Source organism: Aquila chrysaetos, chromosome 21 (assembly GCF_900496995.4).
Source record: "Aquila chrysaetos chrysaetos chromosome 21, bAquChr1.4, whole genome shotgun sequence".
NCBI lineage: Eukaryota > Metazoa > Chordata > Aves > Accipitriformes > Accipitridae > Aquila > Aquila chrysaetos.
In genome coordinates this window covers 12,171,886-12,197,774 of record NC_044024.1, presented here as the reverse complement: position 1 = coordinate 12,197,774, position 25,889 = coordinate 12,171,886, and the positions used below count along the sequence as shown (strand labels likewise).

Sequence of the window (25,889 nt, the reverse complement as noted above, 5' to 3'; positions counted from 1 at the left end):
CCAGCACCGGGGGAAGGCGTGGGGAGGTCCCAGTGGTCAGGCCGGGCTGGCAGGGGTTGTGCCAGCACACCCCAGCCTGGGCGGGTGGCCGGCAGGAGCCTCAGCCCAGGGCACAGACCTCCAGGGGCACGTGGGTCTGGACAGGCCTGGCCCTCGGCCTGGGCCACTCTCCCGGGGATGGGGGTGAAAGCAGCCCCGGGAGCCTACCTCTGCCACGGCCCTGCTCTCCCGTGGGGACAGGGCGGGCAGACGGCGGTCTGTTTACAGCTCTGGGGTGCTGGGGCCCAGAACTGCCCCGCGGCAACGCCAGCTCCTCTGGAGCTTGTACAAAAGCCTGCTGGCACTAGGGCAAAGCTGGCGGCTCAGCAACACCACAGCCCCTTTTCTCTTTCAATTTTTCACTTTGCTCTGAACCAGAATCGCCTCCTTGTAGGTCCGGTGCAGCCTCGGCCAGATCGGTATATGTGTGTTGCTTCAAGTGCATTTACCAGAAGGACAGTTGCTAGGGGAGTCCTGCAGCCTGAAGGAGGAGATAGCAACGGGAAGAAAAACAACAGCTCATGGGAACATTTCTCTTCTCCACATGGCTATATTTAGGTACGCAGAGGAAGCCTGCAACTTGGCTCAGCTGGGAAAGCCTGGGTTCCCTCAGCCACCATCACCAAGAGCTTGGATGTCGCTCTCCCAGGAGCGCTGGGATACTGTGGGAAGCATATGATGTTAACTTGCCTTGTTCACCAAAAGCGCTAAAACAGGTCAGCAGATAAACCATTACGTCTACCACAATTGTACCCCAACAGAACAACCATCCTCCACACCACAGGGCTTTATGGGGATCAACAGCGAGGAGCCAAGACATACTTGCAATAATAAAAGACCTGTGTAATTAGATACCTGTGCAGCCAAAATGTCTGGAAGGGGCAGCCTTTTTTCTTGTCCTAAAGCAACGTATCTGCTGCCACCAGAGATGGGGCAACTGCCCCACCAGTCCTTGCACCAGTCAGGTACTCCCGCTCCCAGCACAGAGGCCAGCACTGAACTCTGCTGACACAGTCCTGCATCAGCAGAGTGCAGCACACTTGGTTCTAGAAGACTTGTGGAAGACAAAGTTGAATAAACACACACTAAGGCAATACCATAATAAATACATTTATTTACAGAGCTTCCTCCCTCCCTCCTTGCCATAAAGGGCTGAGAAGGCAGACACATATGTAGAACAGGAAGAAAAAGCCAGTACACCCCAACAGTGTAAAGACAGTGCCCATCTCTCTCAAGGAAGAGCCTAGTCCCCAGCTCGCTCTCTTCCCCACTTTGAGATTTATGAACCTGCATGTTAACTCCCAACAGTCCTTCACTGTCGCAGTTACAACCAAGGAGTTCCCATGGCCCATGCAAATGCACAAGGTTCCCGGTTATCCATCCCTTACTTGGCAGGGAGGTTCTCTCCAGCAGAGGAGCAGGGGATGGCAGAGTCAGCGTCTGTTGAATGCCCCTTGCTCTTCCCAAATTCAATCACCAGCGGCTTCCCCTGCAGATTGTACCCATTCACCAACAGCATGGCATCCTGGGCTGACTGAATATCTGCAACAAGAGAGCAAAATGGGTGCAGGTCACATGGCAAGTTCTGGCACAGACACATGGTGTTCACACAGATGTTCCTGGCTCATGGACCCTCAGCCTGCACTGCAATACAGTGCAGCACTGGGATCCTCCAGCCAGAGTGACATGCTGAATATAAATACAGCACGTAACAGACTGCATCCCTTCTGTTTTGATTAATCCTCTTCCAATCCAGGGAAAAGATTATGATGTGATAGAAAGAAGAGGGAGTGAACTCCCCTCCTTCTCCTTGGAGAGCAGGCTTGGTGCCAGCCCAGTGTTCTGTGGGAAGATGTGGCACCTTTGTCGGTTGGGGAAGAACTGAGAGGCATGAGGCAGAAACTCACCAGGGAAGGTGATGAAAGCCTGACCCCTCATCCGACCACTCAGGAGGCGGAACTGGATCGGTGGGCTGTCCTCCTTCTGGAACCGAGCAAACAAGGACACTAGGTCCTTCACTGTCACTCGAGGGCCCAGGTTCTTCAAATACAGCACCTGTTCCAGAGACACAGAGCGTCAGCTGGCCTGTGCCATGCTAACATACACTTTTCAGCCTGGTCCCAAGTCCATACACCTCAAAGGTATGAAATAATTCAGTCCCTCTGCCAACTCAGAGCCCTTCTACCCGCATGCTAACGGTGGAGTTTGGAAGACATGTGGGCGTACAGCGAAAGGCAGCTCTGGACTCAAGGCATCATCATGCTTGCCTGCGCCAAGTGCTGATAGCTCCAGTTATTTATAAAACACAACAAGCTCCAGCTACCAGTTAAACACAGTTTGAGTAAAGTCACAGCTGGTCTCAGTCAGGCCCAAACAGGGAGACCACATCTTGACTAATGACCTGCCAAAGCCAGGAAGGGCTGAGGTCTGAAGTACTTGCCAGTTGCAAGTTGCCCAGGCTGGGCAACATTCCACTAGAGCCAAAAGTCCCCCTTCCCTCCCAGAGCGGAGGCTGCTCTTCGTTGGCTGGGGAAGGATCAACCAAGCACCCTCCAGGCAACAGCAAAGAGGAGCCTTTGCCTGCTGAAGCAGCTTCAGGGCATGCTCCTGAGGAAGAAGAAATCCTGGTTCATCTCAATGTACCTTGTTGGGCTCCCCAGGATGGTAGGACGAGAACCTAGGTATTTTCTGGAGTTCTTCCTCTGAGAGACGGTTTTTGCAGATCTCCTCTTCTGGGACAAACTCTACAGGCTCTTTGATAACCACAAGACTTGGAGGGGAATGGTGGGGCCTTGTTGCAGGAAAACTGGGACTTCTTGCCTGTTCCTCCTGGTCTGGAAGTGATGACTCCTCAGCCACAGGCCCCTGAGGGGCCAGGGAAGGGCACAAGCATGGATCATTCTTGGTAGGCTGGACTTCTTCAGGCCACTTCTTGCTCAGCAGCTCTTGGTAAACACTCTCCAGGTGAACCATGGGGTCCTTTTCATCTGTTACCCTCTTCTGAGTGTCATCTAATCCACAATGGAGAAACACGGTAATGTGACTACCACCAAGAACCTAGAAAAAGCACAGACTGCAGGAAGAGACACAGGAGAAACCCTGTTGAACCCAGCCTCCATGCATCTGCCAACCAGGCCCTGCAGGTTATTTAAAACAAGAACAGCCCCAGCAGCCAGCAAGTGCTAGTGTCCCAGCTCAGGATGAACCTGCAGAGAGCAGCAGCTCCACCAGTGCTTTGTACAGAGCGCATTTCTCCCAGAGATGTCCTCGCAAGCTTATCCGCAGCCACATTTCAGCACATTCTAGTGACTCCTTCAACACAACTTCCTATCCTGCTTGCAGGTCCAGGATGTGCCATGCTGCCTTTCTACACCACTACGTGGAATAAAAACTTTTTGCTTCCAGGGACATCAGATTAAACTCCTGGGTTTAAAGAAGGTCCATGGCATGGACTGACCAATGATAACTCCTTTACTACCTTTAATGGAAATGAGGACAGAAGTGAGAGGGCAATCTCCCAGTCTACAACCCTCAACCTTGCTACCTCTTGGTTTTGCTAAATGCTAGAACACTAACACCAAAGGAGGAAGCAGAGGCCAGAGGATGCTGGGTCAGCTGGACATTATAGCCTGAACAGCATCAACACTGAGCAAAGTGGTGTTTTAGGAGTTAGGAGTTTAGAAGTTCCTTCTCATCTTCTATTTAATACTGTCTTACAAAAATCAGTCTGGTCTGGAGCTTCATGCCCACACGTTATCCAGCTAAAGCAGACTGGAGTAGTTTTTGCCATCTCTGGACAACATTTGACTCTCCATCCAGAAAAGTCACATTAAGCCACAGGCTCAGGGACAACACTGCTGGGGTGAGAAGTGCTGTCATCCTGTGGACACGGTACTGGGAATCAGCAACTGGGCTCCAATTCCACTTCGGCTACTGGGAGGAGCCTTTAACAAGTCACTCCTACTCTTTCCTGCTCTGTGCCTTTGCTTCCCTCCCACTCTTGTTAGACTGCAGTTAAATCAGGGAAGGGACAATCTCTAGCCCCACACAGACACCTCGTGTCACTTGGTGCAGCTCAGTGGCGACCTCTGGGCTCTACCAAAGCATAATCCTGGCTGCTCTTCCACATACTGAGCTGAGCTCTGCAGTACACACAGCACATCAACGAGATCCATGCTCTCCAAACAGAGATGGACTTTAGAAGCCTCTATATTAAACCCTTCAGAAAGCCCACTCTCTGTCGGCCCGTGTAAGAGAGGAAAATATCTCCTCCCACACAGTGCCAAAACAGAACCATGTCTTCAGGGACAAAAGGCCAGACAGAAACGTGTTAGACTCCCACACACCCCCGCTCTCTGTGCTGAAGCAAAGGCAGGAACAGCCTTGAGCCCACAAACCTTCGTGGTAGAGCGCACGGAGGAAGGAGTGGCGATCTGTTCCCTGAAAGAGGGCATTTTCAATCTCCATCTCCCGCCGGCTCAGCTGCTTGCTGCCAGCAAACCTCTGGGGCAGAGCGAGTATGCGCTGACGCTCTTCCATCTTCTCCTGGATGGCATGGAGTCGGTCCTGCGTGGCCTCCGGGGCTGCTCCCAGCCCAGAGCCCTGGAACACAGGCACAGCTTTGCTCAGATACAGCACATGCCTCCTTTTCAGAGACTCAGCCAGCAGTCAAATTTCACATCCTCCAGCCCTGGAGTGGGTGCAATTAGGAACCACCCCCCAAAGAGCAGGTCACCAAGAGGTCCTGTTACTGCAAGGGTAGAACAGAAATACAACCACTCCGCAATCCTCAGTTCTTGAGACAAGTGGAGAAACAGCCCCTTTCTCCTGACCTTTCTGTGCTGCTTTCCTTTCCCTGGCCTCACTGTCTGACAGCGCCTGTGTCCCTCTGTCCCAGAAGTCCCTGCCTCTGCCAGGTATAGCCATTTTCTAAGGCCACTGTTTTGGGTTTGTGTGGCAGGGTTTTGGTAGTGGTGGAGGGGCTGCAGGGGTGGCTCCTGTGAGAAGCTGCTAGAAGCTTCCCCGGCTCCAAGTTGGACCCACCGCCAGCCAAGGCCAAGCCCATCAGCGATGCCGGTAGTGCCTTTGGGAGAATAGATTTAAGAAGGGGAACCTGCAGTAAGTAGGGGGATTGGAATGTGAGAGGAACACCTATGCAGACACCGAGGTCAGTGAAGAAAGAGGGGAGGAGGAGCGGGGGAGGAAGGGATGCCCCTGCAGCCCGTGGTGAGACGGCAGGCTGTCCCCCCCAGCCCATGGAGGGGAGCGGGGGAGCAGATGCCCACCTGCAGCCCGGGGGGGAGAGGAGCCCACACCAGAGCAGGGGGATGCCCCCCAAGATGGCCGGGACTCCGTGGGAGAGCCCGCGCTGGAGCAGTCTGTGACTGAATATCAGCCCGCAGAAAGGACCCACACTGGAGCAGTTCATGAAGAACTGCAGCCTGTGGGAAGGACTCACGTTGGAGAAGTTCATGGAGGACTGTCTCCCGCGGGAGGGACCCCACACCGGAGCAGGGGACAAGTGAGGAGTCCTCCCCCTGAGGAGGAAGGAGTGGCAGAGACAATGTGTGATGAACTGACCCCAACCCCCATTCCCCATCCCCCTGTGCTGCTGGGGGGGAGGAGGTAGAGAAAATCGGAGTGCAGTTGAGCTGGGAAGGAGGGGGGAAGGTGTTTTAAGATTTGGTTTTACTTCTCATTATGCTTGTTTTGATTTGTAGTAAATTAAATTGATTTTGTTTTTTCCGCAAGTTGAGTCTGGTTTTCACCCATGACCATAATTGGCGATTGTGTCGACCCACAAGCTTTTCTTTGTATTTTCTCCTCCCCATCCCATGGGGGGGAGGAATGAGCAAGCGGCCTTGCGGTGCTTTGTTGCCAGCTGGGCTTAAACCACGACAGCCACCTACAGTAACTGCACAAACAACCTTTAGTGTTTCTTTTGACATGCCTACAGCATCCTTGAGCTCAAGTTTCCACCTAGCTTTTGGTCTATGACCCTGGTGTCACTGAGAACCTTATTTGCTGAAAAGTGGACCCCAAGCTGCTGTTTGGCACCCGAGGGTAGGTTTATGCTGAGGACTAAACACCTGACCAGCTTCACATGAGCCAGCTCCCAGAAACCACCCAGCTACTGCAGCACAGACCTCATAGCTAACCTGGCTACAAGCGAGCGTTCCTGTATAAATAAACCTCACTGCACAGGGCCAGGACACTGCTAAGATTCACCAGACTCGTGCTGCCAAAGCACAGAGACATACCCCAACTTCTGGAGGGGCATTTCTGTTCCCCCATCCACCTCTATCAGAATCCAGAGAACACACTTTTATGGGGCTGTAGGTGGATTTTCTTTCCTCAAATTCAGTTCGAGAATTACTGTGGCAGATCCTTCTGCCTCAGGCAAGAAACCAGCTTTTCTCCCTACACTGAGCACAGTCTAACAAAGATGCTCCCACGAGTACCTCTCCCTTCCCGCCTGACTGCATGGGCCCACATCTGCACAGCTTCCATTCACCATTTCACGGCTTCCCTGGGGCACAAAAGGCTGTTTATATGGAAGACCAATTCTGGGAAATCATTTGTAGCACTTTGTTTTCAAAAAAGCTGCAACTTAGCAGCTGAAAATAACAGAAGCCTGCATTCAGTACTTTGCCAAGAGCTCCACGGGCAATCTGAAGTCCTCTCTGTCTCAGCTGATTCCTCCTTGGTGGAATCTTTCACTCAGTGCCTCCACATACAAAGCTGCACATTGCTACCTGACTTGGGCTTTCTCTCTAAATATTCTTCTTCTCTCACAAGCTGTAGAAGACGTACCCTAATGTCACTGGTTCTTTCTGTCAGAGTAGTGTTTTCCATGCTAATCTTTATTTCTAAACATCCCAGAACCAATTTCATACCAAATACAACAGCTAGTACTATTTACATTAATTTTCATTCTTAAATTAACATCACCCCTCTCTAAACCAAGCTTTAATACAGGCCACACCAGGGCTGGGTTTGCATTTAAACAGCAAAGCAAGTACTGACTTCAGCTGACAAGATACAAACCCACAACTACCACAGTCGGCTTCCTCCTGCACACAGCTATTGCTCAGTAAGAGGAGGAGACAGAGGGAAGCCAAGGGTCAGCCCAAGTCCTGTTTTGCACCTTCTGGTTTACCAAATTAAGAGTAGGACACTCCAGTGCACCTGACACAGGACAACCCCGAAAGCCCCTTGTCTCTGTAACATGAAAAAAAAAGGTGAAGGTAGGGGGAGAAACCTGCTTTGGCACTGCTCTGCTGCAAACTGCACCCAAAGAGGAGCACAAAATTGCAATCACACACTTGGTTTAACAGCTCTGCACTGCTATTTTTACTTGGCTGTTTCAAGTCCCCTGAAACATCTGCAAGCCCCTGAGGAGAATGTACAAAACCCTCCCTACAGACAGCTATCCCAAGCCAGCCATGGGATCCAGGAAGATGTCAGAATACAGAAAGGTGGAGGTTGAGGCACTTTGAAACATTTCCTCCTTTTTCTCCTCCAGCCTTTAAATCCTTCTTACACAGGTATAAACAGGTGAAATGACTTGCTTGAGACCATCAAGGCAGAGGCAGGAATATAGTCAGGTCCTGCTGTGTTCCAAAGGACCAACTCTTCTCTCCATGACAGCTGTGAGCACAAACCAGTCCACCAAAGAAAACAGGCCAGAAGAAATGCAGGACCATGCTGGCCTAAAGGCAAGAGATACATGGAGCAGCCATTCGCTGCCAGAGGGCTTTCAAAGGACTTGAATTTTCTACCAGGGTGCCACAGGCCATGGGGTTAGAGGGACTTGGCCATGTTCACATCAGAGCAGAGCATGCCTACCTTCCCTGTTGAAGCCCGGTTCTTCCAGAGCAGGATCTCTGAGTCGGAAAGCCCCAGTTCCCGGAGTGAGGCAGTTTCTTTGTTGCTCTCCTGCAGGGCCTGGAACTGTGACAAGGTCAAAGCCCCCGCAGCCTCTTCCCCAAAAGGCTTGTAAAAAGCTGCAGGGGCGAAGCATCTCCGCTTTGACTTGCACCTGTAACCCAAAGCAACAGAACAGCAGAAACAACTTAGCACTGAGAAACTGGGGGAATAGGAGCAGGCTGGCCTCTCCCTCCAACCATGCTTGGTCCTGCTGCGTGTAGGCAGAGAAGCAGTGTTTCCAAAACATGGCTGAGCCACGCTCTCCCAACCCTTTTCCAAGCCCAGGAGATCCCACAGGGCAGGAAGCTGCCCCAAGACGGGCAGGAGGCACATCGTGACAGTGTAACACCAAACACCCTGCAGGTGCAAACACAGGCCAGCCTGGTGGGGAGGAGCTCTCTAGCCTAGAAACTCACCCCTGCGTCTGGCCCAGCCAAATGGGTTATTTTCACCTCACAGGTGAAAATAAGTTACAGCCAGCGTTTGCTCCAGGAGACAAGGAGTGCTTATCTCCTGCTGGGTTGTCTGGGCAGGAGACACAGCAAAGGTCTGCACGGCACAACAACAGCCTGTGCCAAACATCTCCCCAGGGAGTAGGCCCCAGTGAGGCAACACTGCTGCTGCCCCTAACATGGCCAGACTCTGCTCACCAGCCACTTTGGCAACTGCCCCAGGGGCCAGACCAGGACTTACTGCTCAATGGAAGCGGTGGTATCGAGCTGGTGGTGAAGGAGGCTCTTCAGCTGCCTCTCTCCTTCCGTCTCCAAGTCTTCTAGGAGGAGCTCATCGCTGGACAGGCTGCTATTGACCCTGAGGCACACAAGCACAGCACAGATGTGGTCAGTAAGGCATCAGGGAAAACTGCTCAAAACGCACCACTGCTGCAGCCTCTCTACCTCCTTGACTGTTTTTACAGGATTTAAAGCACAACAAGGAACGAAAACCACCTGACCAAAGCTCCCACTAATGTTAACTAGAAAAACCAACAGATTTGGGACTGCTTTGAGAACAGTAAAAATACCTCAGGGAGGTTGTGGTTTTTTGTTTGTTTGTTTGTTTTTTTAAATCACATGCAATCTTATTTTTATTGCTGGGAAGTTGTTTTGTATCAGTCTCTAAACAGACACTGCTAGTTTCAAATGAGTCAAGAAAGAAAGAAAACTGCGAGGGCAAAGTGAAACAGTGAATTTGAGCAGCACTCTATGGAAAGCTCTCTTTTTCCTTCCTAGGGTCACCTGTTTCCACGCAGACAGACAGACGGACACGCAGACAAGGCGCATTTTGGCACGGCAGTAGGGGCCCGGCTGACCCCTCTTTTGGGAACGCCGGTGCTTCAGCGTGGGCTTCTGCCGAGCCCTTGGCTGCCGCAGGACCGGGCCGCTGGCACCAGCTCGGCTCAGCCGTTGCGTGGGCTGGCAGGGGACGCCCACGGCTGTCCCGGGAAGCCGTTTTGGGCCGACTCTGCACCGGCGAGGGGCGGGCACGCGGCCCAGCTCCAGCTGAAAGCTGTCGCTGCCGCTTTTGGGACCACGGCAGCTCCAGGAGGGTTTGACGCCCCCGGCGGACCCCCAAAAAAGCAGCCTTCCGAGGCATCGCCGTCCCCACAGGAACGTCGTGCCCGGCGAGGCGCCGGATGAATCCCCGGGCCGTGCTGTCACCCGGAGGAGGGTCCGACGCGAGCCCCACGCTGGCTGTCCCGAAACAGGAGGAAACCTCGCCCGGAGCAGGCGGAGCGCGGCCCCGCTCACCTCCGCGCGGCCGCGGCCCTCCCCGCTGCCCGCCCCGCTCACCTCCGCATGGCCGCCGCCCCCCGCGGCCGTCGCCACCGCCCGCGACTCCAACCCCCAGCAGCGCCCGCGAGCGCCGCCCGGCCGCGGCGCAGGGGCCGCTGGGAGGCGGAGCGCGGCGGGGCCGAGCGGGAGCGGGACCGGCCCCGGGCCCTCGCCGCGGCCGGGGAACGCCGCCGCCGAGCCGCGGGGCAGGCCCACCCGGCCCCCCTCCGGTTCCCTGCAGGCCTCCTGGTTAGAATGCGGTTGCTCCTGGCAGCGGCTGAGGCAGGCAAACGGCTCGCTCCCAGGTGAAACCCCATAGCGAACGGCCTGGAGCCCTGGGCAAGGCGTTCCCACGCGTCCCTCAACACCCTCCTCTACAGCATGTGAGACTCCCTCTCCTTTACAGCCCATCAAACCCGCACGCAGGAAAAGTCAGAGAGCAACTGACAAGTTTCAACTCACCTTAAAGTCAGTAAATGACTCCAGTAAGCCAGCCCTGCCCTCGCTTCCAGGGGACGATAGAGAACACAAGGCAGATGGGGTGCAGGCAGAGAAAGGGAAACATGAAGGAAAGCCCATTACGCATTATTTGCGCCCCTTCAGCATTTCGCAGAACGGAAGCATAAACTGCAGAGGAGAATTGAGTATGAGGGCAGTTCTGCGGCATATGTGGTCATTCACTTCCCTCTATTAGTGAAGATGCATTGGAAGGTGCATTGTAATCACACTTGATCAAAAAGCCGCGATGGGACTCCGCCTCTTAAAAAGTCCTCACAGCAGACTTGCTGACCACGTTCTTTCCTGCACCCTTGTGACTGCACAAGCTGCGCTACACCAAATCACCACACAAGTACCATTTTTCTACTGGCACATCTACCAATTTTTAATTGCGTAGAAATTCTCCTTACAGGCACCAGCACAAAAGCAGTTTCTTGCCAAAAGTACAGAAAACAAGGCCCACTTTCAGAAGTGGAAGCATACCCAATTTAAACACAAACTCCAGCTAGCGACAGGAGGAATTTGAGTCTCTCTGGCTGCTGCAGCTCCTTCTGAGGACAGCTCTTCATTAAACCACCTCTGTAAGGACCCGAGTACAAGCTTATGAAGTCCCAACTGAACACAGTCCAGTTACATTCAAGTACTGGAGAGCTCAGCCACGGAGTCACATACTGCTTAAATCCCTCAAGGGCAGCATTTGTGTATCTCGCCAGCCTGCATGCAGTTATGAAGAACAGAGACACACACAGCACATACTTTCAGCACAAACTTCATGCGGTCTCTCAGACTGCAGCGGGTGAATTCCGGTCAGACACTGCAAAGACTGCTTTGGAACAAGCAACAAATTTTATTGCAAGAAAAGAAACAAACCCAGGTCACAATTTGAGACCTATGTCCCCAACAACCTCTGTTTTCTGTGGAGATTTTAGGTTAATCCTTTAAACTTTGAGTCATTCAATCAAACGTGATCCGAAAACTGCGCTCTTGCTCCTTGCGGCGGCTCTCGCAAACCTTTGTCACCTCTTCTACCTTTCTCTGCAACACGGCTGTGGGAGAAACAAGGGGTTAACCTTACAATCACCCTAAAACACAACCTGCACAGTTCAGCCTGCAGAAGGAGAAAGAAAAACATTTTACCTTTGACAGTCACTCAGATTTGACAGCGCACAAAGAAGGATGAAAACCCAACACAAAGCACTGCTAACACTCCAAGGCAAAGAAAGAACATTGTCTAAAAAGTATTCTGAGGCATTCAGGGACTGGCAGGCAGAATCAGAAGAATCCTGGGACGTATTGGTGACACTGTTTGCCATGCCAGTTTGTTGTAGTTTCAGGGCACTGCATCAGAGAGCAGAGCAAACCCTCCCTGAACAGGAACCACTGGTCTGCAGCTTGAGGGAAAGCCATGGCTCTATAAACCACTTTCCCCTACCCACCCCCCCGCTAAACTCACTTTGAATTACCCGCATTACAGGTGAACCACACAATCAGTTAGAAGTATATACATATTTTCTTGCAGCATTATCACACAGCCATAACAAGCTTTTATACACAAACTGTAAATACACAAAAGACAGTGCAATCGCACAGAAGAGCTGCAGAGCACTTGCAGCCACAACACAGATCATCTGTTATTTGCAGATCACTGATTTGGAAATACGTAAGCCACTGATTGATCACCAACTTTGAATGCAGCAGGCATCACAATACACAAAAACTCTTGGCACAAGCTAAAGCAGTTTCTAATTTCATTCCATGAAAGCTTATCAGAAGCTATTCAACAGGTCTATGACATTATGTCAGCCTGTGGCTTGGAGATAGATAGTCCAGGTCAGGTTTTATCTCGTACAGCACGCCAAACCCAGAATCCTCCAGTAACACACTAAGCAACAACACACTTCAGTTTGTCACTTTTCAAAAATTCACCATGCAAAAATAATTATGGCATAAAATGGCAGTCTGCTTCACTGTCTCACAGATCTCTCTCGCCCAACTCACAATTCAGTTGTCACTACGAAACAGAAGACCTTCTGGTTCTCTCAGGAAGACACAGAAGGTCAGAACAAGGCTTTGTCCAAACACTCCTTTCACTTGTGGAAGCAGCACCACCCCACATCCTTGTTCAGCAAGTCTATTTAATTGTGGCATGGTAGGTTGACAGTTGCACATAATTGTTTATCAAGTCAGGCACGTTTACAGCTACTGTGTATATGTATGCCTAGGAAAGATCACTGGCTGTGGCGAAACACTGCTGGAGGTATCCCACAGGAAGCAAAACTGGTAACATTACCTACACCACAGATGTCCTAGTTTTGCTTTGCAGGTTGTTGGTTTTTTTTTTTTTTTTTTATATAGAAAAAGAATGTTAAGGAATGTGTTCTTCCCAGGCCAGAATCAATTTACTAATGGCAAGGGCTATGTGAAGGCTTACTTCAAAATTGCATCGTTTTCCCACTGTACCACTTTTAAGTACACAGTAGTAACAGGAATTCTTCTCCTTGCTAAGGACCCCACAGAAACAGAGAGGTACGTTAACCTTTTTTAAAAACTGCAATTTCTTGGGCTGACTGCCTCTTTCTTGTTTGAAGGTGAACTGAAGAGGAACTGTTTCTTTAGATGTACATTTCCCAGCAAAGACAATGAATCGTTATTAACTGATAAGACATTTTCTTCAGTACTGAATGACAGAGCAAAAAAAATGGGTCTCCCTTCTAGGAAAATTTAAAGGAAACAGGTTGCTATTTTCACACACATTCTGTAAAGTCAGAATTCTGATGCCACAGGAGCTGCACCAGATTTCCCAATACAGGCATGTTTGCAATGCGGAAGTTAGCACCTATGTTCCGGAAGATAAAGCCAAATTAAATCCTGACCTAAGCCAGTAATACTAGTTAAACATGGATAGCAGTACGCCTGCTTTCACCCAGGAAGTACACCAGGTGTAAGCACTTTCACAGCACTGCAGCCAGACAGTGCAATTTGGTGCTGGTGAGAGCAGCACTGCTTTATTCTGCCATGCCCCCGTGTGGCTGCTAACATCAGTTAAAATCAAAACCTGTGGAATGCAGAATTCTTGAATCCCTCACAAGGAGGCACTCCCTGCGAGAAAAGTTCCTTTTTTCTGCTTGTTTTTAGTATGGCACCATGGTTAACCACTGGTTAAGGGCAAATCCAGCACAAGAAACAACAGTAACTACACTATCAAGTTTTCACTGTCAAGTGCACCTGCTGCTCTGCACTACATCTCAAGTTACTGCTACTGTGAAATTTCCACACTATGACTCCAGAGTTACCATGCCTGCAGATAAACGCATGCTGCTCAGGCTTACCTGGATGTGGCTTTCCTGTTGTGGCGGGCAGGATGATAACATTAAACACATACACCCTCACCAATTTTCCTATTCCAAAGGGAAACCCCACAACATTTTAGAAGTTGAAATATTTAACCTTAGTCTCATAGAACAAAGCATAAGGTTTTCAAGTCCTCTGCTTTGCACTGATGCATTTCAAGTGCTGCTTTTCTGTAAAACATTAGCAGTTGCCCAGAATTACTTCTCAGCAGAGGCCTTTAATGCACATCAGGAGAATTCAAGCACAGAAGGGACTGTACCAATGAAGGTGATGAGGAGAAGATTCCTCAGGGATCTTCAGGAATTCAGTTACGTTCAAAACACACTTGCACACATGCTACATGCTTTCTGTCTACACTCCCCAAAAGCTGAAGATGACTCTCACCTGAGTTCTGCTCAATCCACTGCAACGAATCCATGTGCGCATTCAAAATTTTACAGATCTGCTGAAGCTGAGCAGAAAGAGAAGGAGCAAGTCATTTGTTACACTACATAAAAACTAAGCGCGGTAAAAGACAGCCTGCCTGTCCATGCCTTTGGAACATGATGCACTCAAATTTATCATATGTAGAGCTCCACTAACTTAGCAGCCACTTTACAAGGGAAGTCTATGCAGCAACTCTGTTGCTTTTCTTCTCCTTACCGTCAGGAAAACAGACTGGTTTAGAGTATATGCCAGCGGCTCAGGCTTATTCCAGTTCAGACCTAGGAACCACCACATTAATCACCTTAGGCTTGAGGTGGCAAAAGTAAAAAGGAATGGGAAAAATCCTCCATCTGCAATACTGACGGGAAATTTTTACTGAAAAAGAGCTTCTCAGTAAAGCCAGAAGGAGTATCAAGATCAATTTAATACATATCAGAAAGAGATGGTAATTCAGATCTTGTTTTCATGAGGATACAAAAGTAGTATAAGGAAAAAGAACCAGCAGTTATGGAGGGCAGTCTGAACAAAATTTAGATTTGCCTCAAGAAAGATGCAAGCGGTGCAGCAGGTAGCCAGATCACAGCAAAGAAACAAGTTGTAATCTACATAAAATTAGACAACAAGCAAATAACCAGAGTTCATACCAGAATGAGATACTTTGAAAACCATTACGAGAACTGCAGAATAAGTACATGAGTCAGGCTGCCTTGTGCTGTGTTACAACACAAGTTTTACCAGAGAGAACCAACCCAAGGACAAAACAAAATACCCTTCCAAGCTTGAAACTACGGGCAGCAAAGTATCCATGAGTGGACAAATGAAGAGTCAGAACTGTTTAATTATCCTTTGTCTCTTACCAACGCACAACAAAATAAAGCTTGGATTTACCGGGTCACTCGTGTCTGCTGGGCCTCCTGATGTATTCAAATGCTCAATAATGTCCTTCAGATCTTGTGCCATGTGCTTCAACTGAGCATCTATGTTTTCAGCCAGTTTATAGCTGCAAAACACATGGGAACCAAGGTCAGAATATTTAAAGCAAACTTCAGAAGACCTGCTCCCAGTCACACCAACTTTGGACAATCAGAATTAGCTTCCACGCCTTTCAACCAAGGCTGGCAGATAGGTGGGAACAGCACCACAAGAGGCATTCTATCAGATGAAGTAACTCCTAACCTCTTTCTCTCTTCATAGATACACGGAGACAGACAAGCAATAGTGTGGAGGGCTTTCTGGAAGGTTTTGTCAGAACTGAAGGAACCAGCTAGCCCAGATTCTTCAAGACTCACATCTCTTGAACCAGACAAACACTCCTTTTAATTACCCTGCTGCAAGTCAACACTTAAGGCTTACAAGGATGCCTGAGCCACACATAGTGCATTCTGCTCTCATCACTTCCATCGCTAAATAATCATTGATTTTTAGAGATTATGCCAACATTAGTAACCTTTTCCCAGACGGCTGATTAGAACAACATCCAAAGAGCTTTTCATGCTCGTTCAAGGGCTTCCCGTCCCAATTCCCCTATTTCTAATGCGTGAAATCTAAGTTGCCGTGCATAAAACAGGATTACATATTTGAAAAAGGCCACAGAGAGTTCAATATTGTCATGCATCCCAACTCTACTTCTTGCTGATTGATCATCACCACATCAGCCTGCTCATCACACGTTCCTAGCAGATTTTTGTCTTACGTCCTCTCCCGTTCTTCATCTGCATGCTGCAAGTAGATAGTCCCGCTCTGTTCCTTCACAGACTCCTCCAGAGGGGTCAACAAGTCTTCAAGCTCTTTCTGCTGTGACAGAATGAAGTCTAGTTCCTGATCCAGTCTGGAAAGAGAAAATGTTAGCTACTCAACTTAGAGGTTACATACATTCTACATCTGCCGTACCACAACCCAAGAAGATTTTCTTTCTTTTCTTGCATCATTTCAAGCGTTCATAGTTTCGTACCTCTTCTGATCAAGCTTCACTTTCTCTACTTCTCTGTGTAATGAAGTAATCTGGAAACAGAAGACACTTAATTATACTACGAAAATTCAAAACTCAATTCATAAAAGAAGAGTGGCGGAACTGAGAAAGCCAGCGCCATACAAATGTCTACTAGAAACAAGAAACAGTTACATAAAGATTTACAAACCAAAAACTGAATCATGGAGGTTTGGCTTTGAAAGCTCCACCCCAAGATAACTTGCATAGTTAACAGTGTAAACTCACACAACACATTTCCAAGCTTCCGCGCCTAAAGGCCAGAATAGACATACAGTGAGTGAGTCTTTTACAAGCATCCAGGTAAAATTCACATCTATTTTTTTTTTACAAGTAGAAAGTCCCACTAAATGACTTGCTGCATCTCTAACACTGAAGGCCTTTAAGGATCCAAGCAAGCAAAATCAGGTTACACTGCATGTCACCTTACCTTCTCTCCATTCTCTATCAGCATCCGATCCCAGGCATTAACTTGCGTAGCTTGATGGAGAAAGTGTTTCTCTTGGTCCTCCAGTTCCAGACTCCACTTGTTTATCAAACTCTCCAGCTGGGCATAAGTCATCACTGGAGGCGCACTGAGAGGAAGCATGAGACAGTACAGAACACAAGATCAAAACCCAAAATATAAACATGACAACACTCACTTCCCCTTCCTCCACCAGATACCAGCATTAATACTGCCTCTTGCCCCAGTCAGGAGATAGCTGGTTATAACACAACACTCACCTGCTGGTGGTGGTGGTTGTGGTTATGGCAGCTGTAGAAGTCACAGCTCCAATCACACCAGTCGTAGTTAATGGCTTAAGATTCAAAGCAAAGCCAGAAGCAGAAGTAGTGCCTGAAAGAAGAGATGCAAGTCACGCAACAGAAGAGGACACTTCTGCTATCTAACAAATCGAGAACAGGTCCAATAAACACTTCACCTGCACTTCATCTGGGCATTGTTCAAAGAAACACAGCCCTAGACCACACACCCCTCTCAGTCTCCTTGTGTTTTAAGATTAGGCCTAGTAACTACCAGCACACCCAGTTCCTCTCCTGCGTCTTTGCAGGACACGCCATTTCCATGTTTTCACAAAACTAAGGGCATCTATCACATGGTACTGGCAGCCACTTACACAGCACTTCTAGGCATTGAGCTCAAATTCTTCACAGACACTCCAGAAACAACCTTTAGAAAGACCTTGAGAGCTGAGCAGCACCCATGTTACTACACTGAAAACTGACCGATAACTGCATCCGGAAAAGGATGTTCAGTCCTGAATCCCAACACTGTGCAGCAGCAAATTCCACTGCAGGTTTTCACAGGAGGGTTGCCACTTAAATACAGCACTCATCTAAACCTTTTTTACTTTTGAAGAAAAGTTAATGAAATCCTACAGTTTGAAACTTACGATATGGAAGAAACAGATTAATGGGGCAGAACTGAAACACAAAACGTCTCTCCCTAAGGCTCCCTGCAAGTCTTTGGCCTCTCCCTTCCCCCATCGGGACACCTTGCCCTCACCCCTTAGAGCAATTCTGCACATACACAGGCAGGCTAGAGAAGGAGCAGCTAAGCTATTCACTTTACTTGCTCCAGACTAGAACATCAAAGCCTACAGGCCTCCCTTCACCCAAAGTCCCTTTGCCGTGGACAGGCTCGCAGAAGTCATAAGTAACTGTGCACTTGGGGAGATGGAAAAGAAGGATCGCAGAAAGAAATACTGTGTTATTTCAGCATCTACTTCTTACTAGTGGCAGTGCTTGTTGCGGCAGCTGTTGTTCCAGGAGCTTTTAATCCAAACCCAAGCGTTCCAAGACTGGCTGTCCCAGTGGAAGGGGCACCAACTGTAAACCAAAGACAACATTAAGAGCTTGCATACCCTATTAAATACATTGCCCCTTTGAAAAGCTCTACCCTGCCTGCTCACCCACCTCCATTGGCTCTTTACTTGTATTAACCAGGATCACTGCTCAGGTGAAGGATCACCCAGACGCAACACTGAAAAAGGCAGGCTGAAGCTATAAAATAGCCAAAATGCTCTGCGCTTCTTCCAGGAAGCTTGATCAGCCCAGGTGCCAAGCTACTGTCACTTCTCTTTACCTACTTTGAATTATCTAACATTTAACTGCTCTCAAATGCTAAAATAAGCAACAGGTACTGGACACTGGCAGGCAGGAAATGCAATCTCTGCATGAGCCTGCTTGCTAAAGCAATACAGTTGCACATACTACAGGAAACACGCCGGTCACATCTCGGTTGCCTGGAAACAACCCACCTATCATCATCTAAGAACAAGGTTTCAGACATCCTCATAAACAGAGAATGCCCATTAGCTTAAAAGCATTCTGTAACACTAAGGTTAAGGTCAGCTTTGGAACTCCAGTAGCAGTGCAAGCATTGTAGAGCTACTAAAAATACAAGTTGTTAGGCTGGTATATATGGCATCTACAAATTGCAGATGATCAGTTAAAAGTAACCAGTGCGGCTTTAACATAAAACTTGTGAAGGTCCTTGGGAGCAGCTGCCTAAATTTTCAGAGGTAGGTGTCAGACAGCATTACCTATGGAATAGTTGCATTAGCTCTGGTAAACATTGACTGTAGCTAGTCTCCATAACCAAAGGAAACTGAAGCGTTAACATCTCATTGCAGGTTCAGAAAGAAAGCTGTTAGGACCATCTTCAAACCTGGGCTACTGCCTTAAAGCTATCAGAAAACAGACACTATTTCCTGCCACAAAAATAGTTTTGCAAGAGGAAACTTGCCAGTTATTACCAGAGGAACTTGGAAACATACAGCTGTGTGAATACCTGTTTTTAGCACACTGCATCTCCACTGTCACAGACCACTGTGCTTAAAGAAGTGCCAACACCTAATGCAAGAGTCAAAGGCAGATGCAACCAGACTCAAGGCACTGGGGTCTGGAGAAGATAGCAGCTAAACCATCACTAGAAAGCTCAGTTGTGGCAACGCTACCCAGACAGAGAAACAAAAAATTCACATACAGCTAAAACTGACCCATGCTGCTTGCCCACTCTGAATCTAAAGAGTGCTTTGGTTTGAACAAAACCCTCCATGCCTCACCATTGAAGACAGTTTGCCAGAAATCACAAAGAAGGAAGGTGGCAAAGAGAAGCGAGAAGAGCTGGCCTTTTCAAGTCTCCCATATTACCCCAGCATCTGCAGCTCCACTACTGACAGGCAGCACCAACCACGCTGCTCATTTATTCCCCACAACAGATAAAAGCTGTATATTGTGTCTTACGCGAGAGGCCCGTGGTGGTAGACGGCGTCGGTGCTGAAGAACTCGCTATAGACGCAAACAACGTAGGCCCCGTTGAACCAAGAATGGAGGTTGTGGTGGTAGAGGCAGTTGTAGCAGCTGTGGATGGTACTACAAACAGAAAAAGCGTCCACCTTGTACAACCAGACCGCATCAAGCTCTCGCCCACTTCAGAAGAATCGTGCTGAGAATGGGACACAAATTTGCCCATCTACACCAGGTTTTTTATGGATGTGTATTGGGCCTATGTAAGAATTTTAAAATAGTTCTCCTCTTATTCACCCTCAGCTCTATCGCATTTCCAATTTCCAATGTACCCTTTAAACCTGCGGCTCCCTTCCACTACGCTCCAGCAGCAACTACAGAACAGAACTTGGCACGTGGGACGCAACAAAAAATACAGGATACCAAGTTCAACGGCTCTGTGACCTGTCACAGATTACTGAGGCCGTTGCAAATTCACAGTAACAAGCGCTTGTAGCCCATTTCCAGACTCCGGGTTAGAAAACCGTTCCCAGAAGGGCAGCAGATTCATAAAGTCTTGAGTAATTATTTCCCAGAATCACTTCCTACCTCCAAGTTTGGTTCCAAAGGACAGAGTGGGTCCCTGGCTGGTACTAGCGGTCAGCGTTGCTGTGGGCGCACTAGTGGCTGCTGTTGACGGCAGTGACCCAAAGTTTAGACCTGGAACAAGTAGCATAAGTAAAAGGAAAAGACGGACCTTTTACTACAGAGACGCTGTAGTTTCTGCTGATCACAGCGACAGTCAAGTTAGAAGCAGTAAGAGTATCAGAAAAACATTAACATTCAATGTAACAAGTACTCCGCGTTAGCCAGGAAATGAACTAGAGCTAACAAAGCTCGTTACCTAAAAAGACTTGCAAGAACAATTCTAACACAGATGAACATCACCCTCACCCCAGAGCTCGTGACCTTCCCTCCGAGGACTGCACTGTCACCAACAAGTAAATCAAAAGCTGCAAACTGAGCTTTTGCCAGACTCTGCGGGACGGCGCAGGTTCCTGCCGTCAGGGAGGTGAACAGCGGGACAGGCACATCCTGCGGCTCACCCTCCCCACCGCTCCCAGCCCTTTCCCTCTGCACCAGCAAACCCACCAAAAACATTTTAAAAGCGCTTCAAATGCAGCTGGCACTTCCACACACACTGGCAAAATTATTTCAGCCTCACTCTCCAAACCCAAAGGCTAAATAGCAATTGTTACTCGTCACTGAAGACCCTGGACGGGCATATCAGAAAAAACCACTGATTCCAGCCACTCGCTTCATTTCACACCACCAGAAACAGGAGGCTGCAGAACCTCCACACCATCCCCAGCTGCTCTCTGTGCAGACAGGCTTCCTGACTACAGCTGCCATTTCAAGCCCAGGCACTCACCTGAGGACTGCCCCCCAAGGCTGAAGGGGGTTGTTGACTGGGTTGCAGCTCCTAAGGTGGCAGCAGTGGTGGCAGCAGCTGCAGGTGCTGTTCCAAAGGTCAACCCTGTGGGCGCTGCCTGTGGAGCTGCAGTGCCGATGTTGAAGCTGGCTGTCCCGGCCTGAGTTGTGGTACCACTGGAAAAAGTAAACCCTCCGGTCGTCCCAGACTGAGCGGTGGTGCCGGCGGTGGTGGCGGTGGTGCCAGCAGATCCAAACACAAAGCCAGAAGGGGCTGCTGCTTGACTTGAGGGCACGCTGGTTGGTACAGAGCTACCAAAGCCAAAGCCCCCTGTGATTCCAGTAGCTTGAGTTGCAGTACTGCCTCCAAAGTTTAACTTTGGTGCATTTGCCCTAGAGAAGGAAAGAAAAGTAAAAAGAAAAGAAGAGAAGCCAATCTCTTTGACACATACATCCAGTCAAGTTTCTTACAGACCACTTGCTGACAGCAGAAACCACCTTGCAAAACGGCATGCGCTTCACCAGGCTTACGTTTCAATGTTGACGAAGACTGCATCGCAGCTCCTGGCATCTGCGATCCTCTGTTAAGTCTCTTCATACTGACTCCCCCTTAACTACCCTCCACCCATCCAGGCACCAGAAGACATTCTGGCAGTGTAAGCGGAGTTGCTTATGCTCTCAGCTCCCAAGCACCCTTTTCACCTCCCCTACGCAAGACTATTTTTTTCAACTTTTACTGCTAGTCCCCACTTGAGCTCCCTTCCCACTGCTCCCATCTGGCAAGCCTCTTACACAACAGCAGTTCTGACAAATCACCTCAAAGCTTACAGCCTTTCCTAAGGACAAAACGGTCCCGCTTGGCTGAAGAAACAGGCCGAGCGCTCCGGATTCGGATCAGAAAGGACACGACATTTCACGCTCGGACGCAAAGTTTTATCGTTGCTTCACGCAAGCATCAATACCCCAGTTACAGAGCGCAGCGTGGAACACCTTGCCCGTCTTAACACCTGTCTGAAAAAGTCAGCATCGACAAGGACCAGGTCTCGCCGAACGCTTTTCCCGATGTGCTACAGCACAGCGGGAGCTCTAAGGCACAGGAGCAACAGGTTCGCTCCCTTGAGAATTGCTTGCAAAGCACCTCCAAAGCAACGAGGAGGGCATCACCCACTCGCGCTCCCCCGTGGCCGGGGCCGCTCAGCAAAGCCAACGCGCCCACCCCGGCTCCGGCCGACCCCCGGGCCTCTCACCCCAGCGGGAACACGTTTGCTGCCGGCGTCGCGGTGGCCGTGGCCGGCGTCCCGAAGCTGAAGCTGGCCGGCTGCGCGGCAGCGCCCGGCCTGCTGAACGAGAAGAGCCGGCGGGCTGGCTGCCGGCAGGCGCCTGGGCCGCGCTCCCGAAGCTGAAGCCCCCCGAGGCGGCGGGCGTGGAGAAGGAGAAGCCGGCCGTGGCCGTGGTGGCGGCCGTCTTCGGCGTGCCCAGGGTGAAGCCGCCTCCCGCCGCGCCCGACCCGAAGCTGAACTGGTTCATGGCGGCGGCGGCCTTGCAGGAAGAGGGACGGACACCGTCAGGAGACCGAGACCGAGACCCAGACCCAGACCCAGACCCAGACCCGGCGGCGGCCCGGCTCCCGCAGCCCCCCGCCTCCGCCGGACAGCAGACCCGCCGACCCGCTCGGCGCACCGCCACCGGCGGCCGTGCACGCCCCCAGCCGCCAGGCGCCGCGCGCGCGCGCGCAGCGATGACGCACGTTACCGCCGCTCCGCACCCGCCCCTCTCCGCCGCCTCCCAACCACCGGCCGGGCCTTCCCGCCCTCAGCAGCTATTGGCTAGTCCCGCCGCCGCTCGTGGGCGGGCCGGCCGGATTGGCTCGCGGGGCTACAGGAGGCGGGCGGAGCGGGGGGCTTTCGGGCTGCCCGTTGCCGTAGTGACGGGGGACGCGGCCGGCGGCGGCGCCGGGGCGTCCGGGGGAGCCAGAGCGGCTGCTCGCTGCCGCTGGAGACGCGGCCGCCCCGGGGCGGGCCGGGCTGGGCCGAGCCGCGCCGGGCCTGGGGTGCGGGTGGGGTGCCCCGGCGCCCGTGCCGCGGGGTCGGGAGCCGCTGTGCGGCCTCAAAGCGGCGCCGTGGTGAGGGCGGGTTTCCCCGACACCGCGTTTCCGTTCGCTCTCGGCTGGGGCCTGGAGCTGGGGCTGCCCTAAGCCTGCCTGGAGCAGGGCCGGGGCAGAGAACCTCTGCGAACACTTCTGCCCTAAGCCAAGTTAGCGAGCAACTGACAAGTTTCAACTCACCTTAAAGTCAGTAAATGACTCCAGTAAGCCAGCCCTGCCCTCGCTTCCAGGGGACGATAGAGAACACAAGGCAGATGGGGTGCAGGCAGAGAAAGGGAAACATGAAGGAAAGCCCATTACGCATTATTTGCGCCCCTTCAGCATTTCGCAGAACGGAAGCATAAACTGCAGAGGAGAATTGAGTATGAGGGCAGTTCTGCGGCATATGTGGTCATTCACTTCCCTCTATTAGTGAAGATGCATTGGAAGGTGCATTGTAATCACACTTGATCAAAAAGCCGCGATGGGACTCCGCCTCTTAAAAAGTCCTCACAGCAGACTTGCTGACCACGTTCTTTCCTGCACCCTTGTGACTGCACAAGCTGCGCTACACCAAATCACCACACAAGTACCATTTTTCTACTGGCACATCTACCAATTTTTAATTGCGTAGAAATTCTCCTTACAGGCACCAGCACAAAAGCAGTTTCTTGCCAAAAGTACAGAAAACAAGGCCCACTTTCAGAAGTGGAAGCATACCCAATTTAAACACAAACTCCAGCTAGCGACAGGAGGAATTTGAGTCTCTCTGGCTGCTGCAGCTCCTTCTGAGGACAGCTCTTCATTAAACCACCTCTGTAAGGACCCGAGTACAAGCTTATGAAGTCCCAACTGAACACAGTCCAGTTACATTCAAGTACTGGAGAGCTCAGCCACGGAGTCACATACTGCTTAAATCCCTCAAGGGCAGCATTTGTGTATCTCGCCAGCCTGCATGCAGTTATGAAGAACAGAGACACACACAGCACATACTTTCAGCACAAACTTCATGCGGTCTCTCAGACTGCAGCGGGTGAATTCCGGTCAGACACTGCAAAGACTGCTTTGGAACAAGCAACAAATTTTATTGCAAGAAAAGAAACAAACCCAGGTCACAATTTGAGACCTATGTCCCCAACAACCTCTGTTTTCTGTGGAGATTTTAGGTTAATCCTTTAAACTTTGAGTCATTCAATCAAACGTGATCCGAAAAACTGCGCTCTTGCTCCTTGCGGCGGCTCTCGCAAACCTTTGTCACCTCTTCTACCTTTCTCTGCAACACGGCTGTGGGAGAAACAAGGGGTTAACCTTACAATCACCCTAAAACACAACCTGCACAGTTCAGCCTGCAGAAGGAGAAAGAAAAACATTTTACCTTTGACAGTCACTCAGATTTGACAGCGCACAAAGAAGGATGAAAACCCAACACAAAGCACTGCTAACACTCCAAGGCAAAGAAAGAACATTGTCTAAAAAGTATTCTGAGGCATTCAGGGACTGGCAGGCAGAATCAGAAGAATCCTGGGACGTATTGGTGACACTGTTTGCCATGCCAGTTTGTTGTAGTTTCAGGGCACTGCATCAGAGAGCAGAGCAAACCCTCCCTGAACAGGAACCACTGGTCTGCAGCTTGAGGGAAAGCCATGGCTCTATAAACCACTTTCCCCTACCCACCCCCCGCTAAACTCACTTTGAATTACCCGCATTACAGGTGAACCACACAATCAGTTAGAAGTATATACATATTTTCTTGCAGCATTATCACACAGCCATAACAAGCTTTTATACACAAACTGTAAATACACAAAAGACAGTGCAATCGCACAGAAGAGCTGCAGAGCACTTGCAACCACAACACAGATCATCTGTTATTTGCAGATCACTGATTTGGAAATACGTAAGCCACTGATTGATCACCAACTTTGAATGCAGCAGGCATCACAATACACAAAAACTCTTGGCACAAGCTAAAGCAGTTTCTAATTTCATTCCATGAAAGCTTATCAGAAGCTATTCAACAGGTCTATGACATTATGTCAGCCTGTGGCTTGGAGATAGATAGTCCAGGTCAGGTTTTATCTCGTACAGCACGCCAAACCCAGAATCCTCCAGTAACACACTAAGCAACAACACACTTCAGTTTGTCACTTTTCAAAAATTCACCATGCAAAAATAATTATGGCATAAAATGGCAGTCTGCTTCACTGTCTCACAGATCTCTCTCGCCCAACTCACAATTCAGTTGTCACTACGAAACAGAAGACCTTCTGGTTCTCTCAGGAAGACACAGAAGGTCAGAACAAGGCTTTGTCCAAACACTCCTTTCACTTGTGGAAGCAGCACCACCCCACATCCTTGTTCAGCAAGTCTATTTAATTGTGGCACAGTAGGTTGTTAAGAATATTAGTTGTTCAGCTGAAATAAGTAAGTTTTAAAGAGAATGAATCACTTAGACTTGTAATGTTGTGGGATTTCATATGCTGTTCACCTTCTTGGCTTGAGTAGCTAGATTTGCCGAAGGCTTAGCCTGCAAGCTGCAAACTTTCACGCAGATTTGCTGAACTTGTACTGAATTTGTATCTATTCAAGCAAGACAAGGCCTTCAGAGGCAGCACGAACCAGACAATGAGGAGGGAAAACTGTCAACAGCAGCTGCCACTAGACAAGGTAACAGCCTGCCTGCCAACAGTGAAGGAATCCAAGGAGTCAGAAGATCTCAGGCCAGAATCACTACTGGACCAAAGGGCGCGTGAAAGGGGTGTGGAGGTCGCACGAAGGGCAAATGCATAGTCTGTAAGGGTATAACGGCCCAGGGATTTCTTTGTTCAGGGTCCCTTCCCGGAGGTACCCAGCTTGAGCTGATCCTGCTGCTGTACCACTCTATCAAATTATTTATTTTTATGAGATTCGATGCCCAACTCTCTGCTTTGGTAAACCTAGGGTCTGAACTGCAGAGCGACTGACACGGGATGCCTGCACTGAACTGCGCTTCTCTAACAAGGTTAACGGTAATCAAATGATGCAAATTACAGGTGAACCACACAAGCTGTTAGAAGTATATACATATTTTTTTCACCATATCACACAGCCATAACAAGCTTTTAATTGTAAATACACAGAAGACAGTGCAATCGCACAGTAG

The 25,889-nt window shown here is 49.9% G+C and overlaps 3 protein-coding genes across 5 annotated transcripts in view; all 3 read right to left on the bottom strand.

Moving 5' to 3' along the window:
* Nucleotides 1–1,133: 1,133 nt before the first annotated feature.
* On the bottom strand, nt 1,134–9,835 carry RBM41 (RNA binding motif protein 41). The gene is made up of 7 exons (XM_029997017.2): nt 9,759–9,835; nt 8,662–8,778; nt 7,888–8,080; nt 4,437–4,641; nt 2,683–3,050; nt 1,947–2,094; nt 1,134–1,581 (listed from the first exon to the last, which is right to left on the bottom strand). Exons 1-7 carry the CDS (start codon nt 9,764–9,766, stop codon nt 1,424–1,426), a joined length of 1,197 nt encoding a protein of 398 aa, XP_029852877.1. The 5' UTR covers nt 9,767–9,835; the 3' UTR covers nt 1,134–1,423.
* Nucleotides 9,836–11,065: 1,230 nt separating this feature from the next.
* On the bottom strand, nt 11,066–22,368 carry LOC115333613 (nuclear pore glycoprotein p62-like). The gene is given in 14 exon segments (XM_029996783.2): nt 11,066–11,284; nt 13,568–13,636; nt 13,974–14,040; nt 14,904–15,015; nt 15,709–15,843; nt 15,967–16,016; nt 16,433–16,577; nt 16,729–16,840; nt 17,737–17,832; nt 19,252–19,380; nt 19,843–19,953; nt 20,666–21,057; nt 21,912–22,029; nt 22,032–22,368. Coding segments are annotated over 14 exon segments (1,788 nt in total). The 5' UTR covers nt 22,192–22,368; the 3' UTR covers nt 11,066–11,192.
* LOC115333614 (nuclear pore glycoprotein p62-like) overlaps nt 20,978–25,889 on the bottom strand; it is an 18,457-nt gene continuing 13,545 nt past the window's right edge. For 2 of the 3 annotated variants that reach the window (XM_029996786.2, XM_029996785.2), the window contains exon 13: nt 23,812–24,031. In XM_029996786.2, the coding sequence (XP_029852646.1) occupies nt 23,943–24,031 (89 nt within the window). In that variant the 3' untranslated portion in view covers nt 23,812–23,942. Of the gene's footprint in view, nt 21,058–23,811; nt 24,032–25,889 lie in introns of those variants that run through there. The other variant, XM_041119183.1, reaches the window with a different exon arrangement.